Source organism: Electrophorus electricus, chromosome 24, assembly GCF_013358815.1.
Source record: "Electrophorus electricus isolate fEleEle1 chromosome 24, fEleEle1.pri, whole genome shotgun sequence".
Lineage (NCBI taxonomy): Eukaryota > Metazoa > Chordata > Actinopteri > Gymnotiformes > Gymnotidae > Electrophorus > Electrophorus electricus.
Genome location: NC_049558.1, coordinates 600,895 through 612,361, shown reverse-complemented (window position 1 = coordinate 612,361; position 11,467 = coordinate 600,895). Strand labels below are relative to the sequence as shown.

Here is an 11,467-nt window from a genome sequence, read left to right as displayed (position 1 = left end):
AATTGTAAGTAATAATGTTTGTGTTCAGGACTGATCCACTGTGAGGTTGAGTGGCACGAGTCATTTGCTTGTGCTAAAGCCAGTCCATTAGACCCCACGGCATTGGATGTTGCTGTGGTTAATTCATTTGCTAGAGGAAAACAACTGACTAGTTTCTAAAACACTTGAATTACATATTTGTTCCTGTGGTATCTTTGCCTGGAGGTTAATTCTAAACCAGCTGAACTTGGCTCTTCTAATTGTATTTAACTCTATCTGGTGAACAGTATTATCTGAGCCAATCTCCAGGAGCAGGGCTGGCCTTAACCTTCCACTTACCAGAGATAAAGTAGAACTGAAACTTTCCCATTTAAATGTAAATTACAACTGACAAATACTTAAGTACTTAAATAGTTTGTTCTGTGTTTTAATGAAATTGCTCCTTTTTTTAAACCTTAATAGAATTCTCATCATCCACAGCAACAGCGACCCTGTGCTTTCTGTCAACTTAAAAAAAAGAGACATCACACATTTAAACAGCCACACAAATATTTCATACCCACAGCTGAGATTTTCATCCAGAAATGGAAAATGAACTGAATGAATAAATAAAATAACCATAACAATTAAAAAAAATCCAAGTGTAATTTTTTAGACAGAGATCAGTGTTTGTAAACTAGAGTGTTAACAAATATTCTAATGTAGAACAAACATTACTTTTATTATACAGTAGCTTCCTAAGTAATATGATATTGCATGCATGTATTTGACTGACGATTGTAATAGCCCTTGGCTGCAATACTAAATCCTGTAATGATTGCTGTTGCTGGGAGTAATTTCAAAAGAATGTTTATGGAGGATGCAGAGACATCTGGCTTCAGTCCTTAACAGTAGTCAAGTGATAGTTAATAATGAGGTCATTCGCTGGGCTGTGGTACAACCCCTGGTCCAATTCTAACACGTCTGCATTAAACTTTTGCTTTGATCTTGGACTCCCATCGACTGCGCGCGAAGTCATCGTGCAGGTCTTTCCTGCACCAGCGTATTTGACAGAAGCCAGACCGAAAAACCTTTAACAGCGAGGCGCAGGCGTCGCCTTGAGCGTCCAGCCCCCGTCAGTCAGCGGCCAATCCCGCAGAGGTGAGCAGGCGAGCCTACACAAGACTTCCCCAACTCACTGTTATAACCCGCACAGCACTACCCATGTGACAGTAATGTAATAAGCTGCAATAGAGCCTAGGTCCCTTGCCTTTGCAATGCTAAGCTTGTCTCAAGGGCAAATCCACGTCGCTGATTGCTGAAATATTTCTCCAACAGGAGAGGAATCATACAACAGCTCCAGAGAAAGACGTCTAGCACATATTTACTGAGGTAAGTTTAATAACATTTTAATTATGCATTAGACTTCACTATAATTTGTATAGCTATTTATAACTGAGCAGTTAAAACACGCAGCAAGGAGTGTGTCGAGAGAGTTTCGAAGAATTGCCTGCTGTCCGAGAGTATTGAGTCAGGAGACACATTTGTTCCAATAGCACACAAGCTCGTGCGACGTTACTCGGGCGCGTGCTGACATCATTATTCGGAGTTTTTTCTCGGTCATAAGATGCAGAATCCCGGAGGGGGGAGGGGTACGTGGGCGCCTCAACTTTAGGATACGCGCTGTGATCTGACAGACGTTAGCAGAGTTGTTGCCAACGAGGGCTGAGGGTTTGTCAGGAATGAAAAGCGCTTTTTTTTTGCCAACTAGGACTAAACCCTCAGTTTTGTTTTTTGTTTGTTTTTGTTTTTTACACATAATTTCAGTTTATTTGTTTAAGAGAAATCTATGCAAAACAGACATTTAAAAACAGGTTTCTTCTAACATTCATCGCATTTAATATATATATATATATATATATATATATATATATATATATATATAATATATATATATTTCTATATATATTTCTAACATCTGTAGGAGATGAAAAGCAGCAATGTCTCGGAAGTTCTCGAGACATTCGCGCACCTACTCCACGTGGGACAGGGTTGAACTTTACTAGAACATAATGAAAACTGACCTTCAGAGCAAGTGCAGTGTTTAACTCAAATGGAATTAATTATGCTGTGCTGAATATGTCAACGATGTTGATCACTGTCCAGATTCAGACAGGCTGGGATCTGTATTAAGATTAATATTGTGCACACACATACACACAGACACAAACATATCTTCAACTGAAATTATTTTTCATGTCGTGGATGTGTACATTCTGTTATGCTTAGCAATTCTAGCACTGTTTGTGAACATAAGCTCCAAGCTTTTATCCTGGTTACCACACACGTGCTTTCAACAAGGCAATAACAGACTTTATCACTTATTTTGGTTGCCATATGGACAACTTTTACAATGCAATGTTTGCCATGTGCAGATGAGATTGTGCCTTGCAACATGTGCTTTTATCAGTTCTGTTTTTATTCTTCTCATAAAGGCTCAATGAGCTAAAATCATCCGTAAGAGACAGCCAAGGGAAGGACGTGCGTTTTTGGACTGGCGGCGACCAGGAATGGTGGATCGCTTGCTGGTGGAAGAACAAACGTTCCTGCCTTACAGTTGCACTGTGCCAGCCCACCATCACTCGGACATGGTGACAGACGAGGGCGTTTACCACGTGCTGCCCTCTCCGTTTTCTGAGGATGAGCTGAGTGACTCGTCCAGCTCACGCTCCTGCTCCAGCCCCGAGTCGCACGTGCTCGGCTCCAGTTGCAGCAGCTCTGGCGGCGAGAGCCAAGATGGCCTCCTGGACTTCTTCCTGTCACAGGCTTCCCTGAGTCAGTCGTCTCCTCCCCAGAGCTCAGCTCCGGCCATGGTTCCTCCTGTCCTCCCCATGGGTCTGGCCTGGGAGTCTCGGAGGGATCGGGCCATCGCCAAAGAGGAATGCTTTGAGTTTCCCATATTTCCTGGAGACCTGGAGGAGCATGCAGGGCTGCTGTTTCAGCCTACACTGGAGGAGATTGAGGAGTTTCTAGAGGAGAATATGGAGGTGGTAGCCTTAAATGAGGAAGTCAGCAATGGGGCCCTGACTAGTATGAGTGAACAGGTGTCTTCACCAGAACCACAGACACAAAGCCCAGACCAAACAGTGCCCATCTCCAGTGTGTCCTGCACAGCTGCCACTGAGCCCGAGGGCATGCAGGGTTTGCCAAGCCCCTCTGGAGCCACTCACACTGGGCTGAAGAATGAGGACTCCAGTGGGAAGGCATCACCGGTGGAGAGCTCAGGGTTGCCAGTTGTCCTGCAGATCCAGCCCATTCAGATCAAACAGGAGCCCAGCGCCAACTCCCCACCCGCCGTGCAGCCGGCGCCGCCCGCTTCTGACATCAAAATCGCCCAGCTGCTCGTCAACATCCAGGGGCAGACGTTCACGCTGGTGCCCCACATGATGCCGCCGGCTAGCCTCAGCAGCCCCTCCTCCAAGTTTGTCCGGATCGCTCCTGTGCCAATCGCGGCCAAGCCTGCCGTGCTCGGAGAGAACGCATCTGGCAGCCTGCAGGGAGGAGGCCTCTTGGTTGGAGGTCAGAAATTCCAGAAAAGTTCCGTAGCTGATCTCATTAAAATGCACAAGTGCACTTTTCCGGGATGTACCAAGATGTACACCAAGAGCAGCCATTTGAAGGCCCACCTGAGAAGACACACGGGGGAGAAACCATTCGCCTGCACCTGGCCAGGCTGCGGCTGGAGGTCAGTATGGGCACACGGTTGTACTGGGCACGTCATTCCTTATACCTGAACTGCTGGACAATAGTGTCACATTTACCAGAAAGTGTCTTCATCACTTAGAAACATCTGTAAAGGACCACAGATATGATAACAAATGCTTCATGAAGTAAAAGTTCAGGGCTAGTGTGGGTTAAACAGGTATTTGTCTCCATGTCTTGTGTTGGGTCCTCCATTTTATGTTTGGAGTTTGAATCTTGAAGATGTTATAAATGGCTGAGTTTTCCAAATCACGGTTAACTGTTAGAGGCTCCTGAGGTGATCAGTGACTGAGCATTGCAAGAGCAGTGGAGCAGATCACCACCTGTTGATTTTTCATCTGTGAACTTAAAACAGGAGTTAGTAGGGTGTTTGAATGAAACATATTCATGAAATGCATCCAAAATAGGTAGTGCACAAAGTCAAAATATGTTTTTTGTGCCACTTTGTGCTGTAATAGCAGTAGATAAGATATGCTAGCATCTCGAATCTTGGCTGACTGCATATTTGGGACGGCCTTGTAGGATTAAGAGATGGCAAGTCCTTTAAAGCAGACATCATCTGTTATAAAAGCTATATGCAGTTTGCCCTTTGAATGTGGTCTCATTTGGTGTTATCTCTGTTGTTTGGAGATTAGATAACGCCTTTGATGTGATGTCAGACTTTGCCCCATACAACCACTTTTGTTTGTTCTCTGTTTATATAGTGCCTTCTACAGTTATTGCAAGCACGCTTCAGAAACTCAAAAAACTCCCATAATGAAGACATGATTGCCTGTCAAGATAATATGTCTGTCATTCAGACAAACATCTAATTGGGGATTGACTAGATGAGGATTTCCCAGTAAGATTTTCAGTCTCATAAGGTCTTCAGGTGTTGTCTTGAAGTTAATGACCAGATTAACATGAGTTGCTAGACATTAATGTTCCCTCAAGCGGTTTCACTTTAAACTGCTCTTTCATAACCTGCACTCGGCCCAGTTTAAAGCCTTCAGAGTCAAAAGGTCTCGGACACACTCCCCAGAATCCGAGTCGTGTTCAGATCCTGAGTTCCCTGCTCTGAGTCAGCAGGGTCGTCATTGATCCATCCTGGCTTCTGAGCTATGGGCTCGTCCAGCACCTCGGCCCCCTCATAAACGTAAGTGAGGTGTTGTGTGGAGGAAGGACTGTAGGGTGGCACTGTGCTGATCTCGGTGCCAGTGCCTGACCTTCAGTAGGCTGGGTGTCTGAGCCAGACCTCACGAATGTGGTCGGGCGCGCGGAACACAGAGCCCAGCTGCCTGGCTTCTCTTATCTACTGCCAGCATGTTTAACATGTTTAGCACTCCTCACAGAAAAGAGGCCACGGCCACACACACACACACACACACACACCTGCACACAGACTACTTTAAGAAAGGTATTCACCACAGACACGCTTTTAACCAATCATTTGAAGTATGAGATATTGGCAGCTTGGTTAGTGTATCAGTCTACAGAATAAACACCACAGTTATTAAATACATAGTTGCACATGTTTGCACCTGCAGTCTGCAGCTCTGTTCCCTCTTCCACCCATATGCCTACAAACCTGTGGAACAGTCTTTCCACCAGCCAGCCGTGCCAATGCAGACCCACAAGTTCAAAAACAGATGGAAAATATCCCACCGTTTACACCATGCACAGTTTACAATACAAACACTTCCCCATGCATTTATTTACAAAATGAAATTAGTCTTTCCTGTCCTCTGCATTTAGACCCAAAAATGTTAGAAAGCACAGCTCCAGGTGGGATGAGTTGGAATTGTGCATGCTGTTATTCTGGTGTTCAATGATGCGCTCCTAGCTGGTACGACACTGTTTATGTTGCGGAAGCCTGTAATGGGTTAAATCCCCAGGCTTTCTGCTGGTATAATACTAGAAATGACTCTGTGTGTGTGTGTGTGTGTGTGTGTGTGTGTGTGTGTGTGTGTGTGTGTGTGTGTGTGTGTGTGGCTATAGAGGTCAGTTTACAGCTGGTGTTAAAAAGTGTGTTGGAACAGCGCTCAGTGTGGGACTTTTGAAGGCAGTTTAGCAGGGCTATGCCCACGGGGCAGCCACACACACACACACACACACAGACACACACATGAATGCATGTGCATGCACACAGATGCACGCATGCACACGCTCACACACAGATGCATACACACGTTACTGCACTATATGCAAAATGCAATCCTTCAGTTGTTTGGCATGTGTAGCTATCATCTATTTCCCAGGGTGAGGTTGTGTTTTCATCTGAGACTACTGGAGATGAGTGTGTTTAACCAGAAGTATTTTGACTTGTGGTTTATTTGTGTCATCCAGCTTGGTACATTTCGCCTCGTACCCTGAAGACAGTTTGTTCTGCAAGTGGGTGTTTTCCAGTCTGCAGCAGTACTGGTCCTGTTGAAGCTTGTTAGGAAAGCAATGTTAAAGGGGGAGAGAGAGAGAGAGGAAGAGGGGGAGAGAGAGAGGGGGAGAGAGAGAGAGGGAGAGAGGGAGGAGGGAGAGAGGGAGGGGGGAGAGAGGGAGGGGGGAGAGAGGGAGAGGGGGATAGAGAGGGATTGAGAGAGATTCGGGGAAAGAATGGTTTTTATAACCTTTCTAATGCTTTACAAGTGTTTCCAGGATATTAGTAAACATGGTACCTTACCTGAAGCCCAAATGAATTCATGCACAGGCTGGTGGGCGCGACTGGACGTCACATGACACAAAACTTTCAGACTCTGGTCAAAGAGAAGCCGGTGGGTTGTTTTCAAGGACAGTGTAAACTTGTCATTCGTTCATAGAACTAGACTTTCATCCACGAGTGTCTCTGACTGACATTCTGTGTCATTACCTCATGTTCCACAGATTTATAAATCTAGCAGCAGATATGGCTGTGCGAAATTATCCTTTGACTGCTCTAATTAGCACTCTGCAGCATTTGGCTTGGGACTGCATAAACCCGATTACCCAATGGTCTCCTGCATATTGTTTCTGGTTAGGTTCAAACCGGTTAAACTGATTTCGCTTCTCAGTTGACAACAGACATGTTTTAAAGGTCTGTGAGGCAGGATCACACCATGTGGCCCTCAGGACATAAGACAGAGAGCTTCTGGTACAGGTTGTTGCTGAGTGCAAGTGCGTGGCAGATTTCAACGACACTGCGCTTGTGCTACGTGTCAGGTGACGGCGAGCCAGCACAGGTGACTGAGCCAGGGAGCACTGAGCTAGGCCAGAGAGCATTCTTCTGGCTTCAGCTGTTTGAGTTTGCTTCTTATTCATTTGAAGTCTGCTGTTACACTATTCTGTTGGTGTTTGTGTGTGTGTGTGTGTGTGTGTGTGTGTGTGTGTGTGTGTGTGTGTGTGTGTGTGTGTGTGTGTGTGTGTGTGTGTGCAAGGGGGAGGAGAGAGCCATAGACTAATGCTTTTACAAAAGTGTCCTTAATAACCCAGTTTGTTTGTTTTATACTGTTCATCTTCAAGGTTCTTACAGAATGTTTGCTGATGTTTTGCAGGTGTTTTGAAATAAGACCAATTAAAGTACTCAGTGGAACTGAGACAGCACAAAGCAAAAAAGTCATGCTCACTCTGTGTGTGCGTGTGTCTGTGCGTGTGTGTGTGTGTATTGCCCTGGCAGGTTCTCCCGCTCAGACGAGCTGTCACGCCACCGCCGTTCTCACTCCGGAGTAAAGCCATACCAGTGTCCTGTCTGTGAGAAGAAATTTGCCCGCAGTGATCACCTGTCCAAACACATCAAAGTCCATCGTTTTCCACGAAACAGCAGAACAGCACGCTCCTCCCACTGACCCCACATAACCCCCAGCAGAGAGCGAGAGAGGGAGAGAATACACGCCGAGTGGTATAAGTACAGTATAAGAGAGTGAATATGTAAGAGAGTGACCAAGTGAGAAATTACAGAGACAACAAAACAGTAGATACAAACAGGAAGTAGAGTATGAGAGTTGTGTGAACTAGTGAAAAAGCTCGTGTGCACAAGAGTGCAACAAAAGGAAATTCTCAATTGTGGTACTGTGATAATTTATTGGGTGAAGAGGAGAATGAGCTAAACCTGTTACTTGACCCAGCGTCTTCAGTGATGTCCTCGACCTTTTGTAGAGTGTATTTTTGTAGGTTATTTTGTGATAGTTTTTTATTCACATTTTATGAACAAATGGTGCATTATATTTTATGCAAAGTATTTTTTGTACTTTAAGGTGTGAACTATTGTTGATATCTAATGCATCAACATTCCTTAGCTATTAATATTATTATAATGTGTTCTTCTGTTGTCAAGGTGAGTCTAAGAAAGGTTTGTCAAAACCAAAAACCTGGGGTTCGTATGAACTACAGAGGATAACGGTCAGGACCGTGCTGTTCTAAGCTATTAGCAAACATGGAACTATTTCATCCATCTTTGTTGCTTGTAAACTGTGATAAGCTTCAGAAATAAGGGGAGGTAAACAGGGCTGGAAAGGAAATATGACACAGCACAGAGTCATATACAGTGAAAGGAGATGACACAGCACAGAGTCATATACAGTGAAAGGAGATGATAGAGTCATATACAGTGAAAGGAGATGACAGCAGTCATATACAGTGAAAGGAGATGACAGAGCACAGAGTCATATACAGTGAAAGGAGATGATAGAGTCATATACAGTGAAAGGAGATGACAGCAGTCATATACAGTGAAAGGAGATGACAGAGCACAGAGTCATATACAGTGAAAGGAGATGACACAGCACAGAGTCATATACAGTGAAAGGAGATGATAGAGTCATATACAGTGAAAGGAGATGACAGCAGTCATATACAGTGAAAGGAGATGACAGAGCACAGAGTCATATACAGTGAAAGGAGATGACAGAGCACAGAGTCAGATACAGTGAAAGGAGATGATAGAGCCATATTCAGTGAAAGGAGATGACAGAGCACAGAGTCAGATACAGTGAAAGGCAAACATGCACAGTCATCATTTGTCTGGTGGTAAATATGTGAACTGACTTGCTTTATCACCAGTGTTGAAGTTTTATTTTTAACAATAGTTCAGTTTTCACAGCTGTTTATTTTCTTTGTGTGTGTATTTCACCTGAAAACAAAGCTATAAGAAATCTAAATGTGACAAATTGAGATCTGTTGAGTCTTTCTGTCAGGTACATGTTGCTGGACAGTTCAGATGATATAAAGTGTTGCAGAACATTTGTAGTAGGAAAATGGTGTTTGTCTTGTTCAAAAAGAAATGGACGAGGCAGCAGTCTGCTTGGCCAATCTCATTATCCTCTTTATAGTGAAAGCCTATGCATTGTTAATCACTGCTTACGTAAGTGTCTGAGCATCCTTGCACTTGGAAATATTCACTGTCCATGATAGAAAAATGTTTGTTCGCCCCACCAACACTCACCGCAGTATTAAAGAAGATACTGGAATGCTGACTCACCCGTGAAGTGGGAATGTCATAGTCATACTGTGATGTGTCGTGGTGACAAACACGGACAGCAGCAACAGCAAGTGTAAAGTGCTACTCTGTTCAGACTGGAAACTCCATAATCGAGCAGTGGAGCTCTGTGCCCTTGACAAATGTAGTTTGGGACACACCTGGAGAGTTCAGCCAAAGCATAATGGGAACTCCATTCATGGTCACAGCTGGACTAATGATATGATATGCTGAGTGTATTGGCGTATGGGGAATGTGTGGAATGACCAGTGGATGCTGCTGACATGTTTTCTTTGAACACACCCATGTTTCACACAGACTTACAGTTGCAGCTTGAGGAAACATTCTGTGGAAAATATTACAGCCGCTTTGGAAATGTTGCCTGTTTGCCAAAATAAACCCCAAGACAGAACCAGAGTTTCAATTAAGGGTTCACCAGACAATTGGTGTTTGTTCTGTGCAAATCTGTGCACTAGTGCTAGCCACTAAGCTTTTATAACAAATGATATATAGCAGGAAATCTGTCATGTAGACAGCTGGAGGGAGGCACCATACCTGTGTGTCTGCCACCATCTGGTCACAACCTGTCAGGAGCAGATACACAAGCTCACGTCCTGCAAAAAGGGATCATAGAGAGCCAAGCAAAACAAATAACTGATGAGTGTGGTGAGGTGTGGTCCTGCCATCATGACATGTAGGCAGACAGGACCTCCCGAGACAGGACTGCTGTCTGTGCTGACTCCAGACTCCCGTCCCGTTGTGTGCTAACTGTGAGGTCTGACTTTATGTATGTGGGAGGATGATGAATGTTTAAGCTTCTAAACCACAGCTGACCTCCCCCCAAAAAACCCAGCAGATGAAAATGTTCCTTTTTTGAAATAGCTCAGTTAGAGCTTCATCTCGACCATCAGCCTCCTCATTTCCGCTTTGTTCCTGATAGGCGATGAACTGTAGGCAATGCCCTGACGCAGACGCATTCCTCATCCCCATGAAATGATATCTTAATATCATCATTTGTGGCCACCAATGAATGTATGGAAATATACAGACACTGTACATAATGGATTTTCATCAGAAAAGGGACAGGTATCATTCTGTACATTTCCCCATATACAATGTAAAAATAGTGTACATAATAGCAATTTAATATGTATATTATATTTTTTTCTCTCTCTTTTTCTCTTGTTCTTCATAAGATGCATTTACAAATAAAAATAACTTTTATGAATTTTCATAAGTGGCGTATTATTTCTCCATTCAACAGGCACCTTTAAAAATGTATATCAGCCTCAGATAAGGTAACGTTGAGTGGTGAGGAGGCGAACGCACGTGCTGAGAGGAGCAAGATTTAATAGGGGCAAATCCAAAGTCAGGGTTGTACCCCCCTGCCCCAAAGCGTGCAACACTGGGGCATGCAAAAACAAGAACCACCAAAACAAGACTAGGATAAGACGTGGAACAGGACCCAGACGGGACACAGGATCTGACAGGCCAGAAACAGGAACCGAACACAGGACATGATGAGGAGCAGGCACCAGCAGACACACAAACCGGGGCAACAGGAGAAGACTGAACAGGACAAGAACCAGGAGCCAGGAACAGGACCAGGATCAGGACGGGTGGCGTCTCTCACACTGGGAACAGGACCAAGCTGGGTGGTTTGCCGGATAGCCACAGATACTGGTGGGGTGACCCTGGAGGAACACACAGACACAGAACCCTCTCGGCAGCTCCCAGAGCGCACACAGGCTATGGGGAGCTTACATTTGCGCTTGAGCACCAACCGAGTGCCTAGAAATGGGTTATCTGCGCATTCACTCTGCCTGCTCACGTCTTGCGCTGCAGGCTGCTCCCCCTTGCAGCGTTGACCAAGACAGGTAGACTCTTGGCGCTTACCTGGGATCTCGTCGTCATCAAATTAAACGTGACCCTGCTTTTTCCAGGGACGACAAGATGCCCGTGTACCCGCAGCGCCAGGGGATTTGCTGTCTCTGGTTTGGTGGTGCTGAGACATTACAAACTGGTACTGCATAGAAACAGCTGAAGTTTTGTCCCAGCAAAACCACCTTCCAGAATCTCGCTCCCTTGCTATGTCCTTGTCGGGCTGTTCACTCTGTAGCGTTGAGCGGTGAGGAGGTGGGCGCGTGTGCTGAGAGGAGCGAGATTTAATAGGGGCAAATCCAAAATCAGGGTCGTTTAGGCAGTCCAGGGTCACAGAGCTGACACGAAGAATACTGGGATACATTACAAAACAAAAAACACACGAAGGCAAACTAAGGAAGCAGGCTATAGCTAAGGCTAGGAAACACAAAGGCTAAGAAACACGAA

General features: G+C 44.9%; 1 protein-coding gene across 1 annotated transcript; it reads left to right on the top strand.

Moving 5' to 3' along the window:
• The first annotated feature begins 1,196 nt into the window (after positions 1-1,196).
• Positions 1,197-10,329, top strand: klf15 (Kruppel-like factor 15). The gene is made up of 3 exons (XM_027031600.2): positions 1,197-1,350; positions 2,454-3,703; positions 7,343-10,329. The coding sequence occupies exons 2-3, from the start codon at positions 2,529-2,531 to the stop codon at positions 7,509-7,511; spliced, it is 1,344 nt and encodes a 447-aa protein (XP_026887401.2). The 5' UTR covers positions 1,197-1,350; positions 2,454-2,528; the 3' UTR covers positions 7,512-10,329.
• The last annotated feature ends 1,138 nt before the right edge of the window (positions 10,330-11,467 follow it).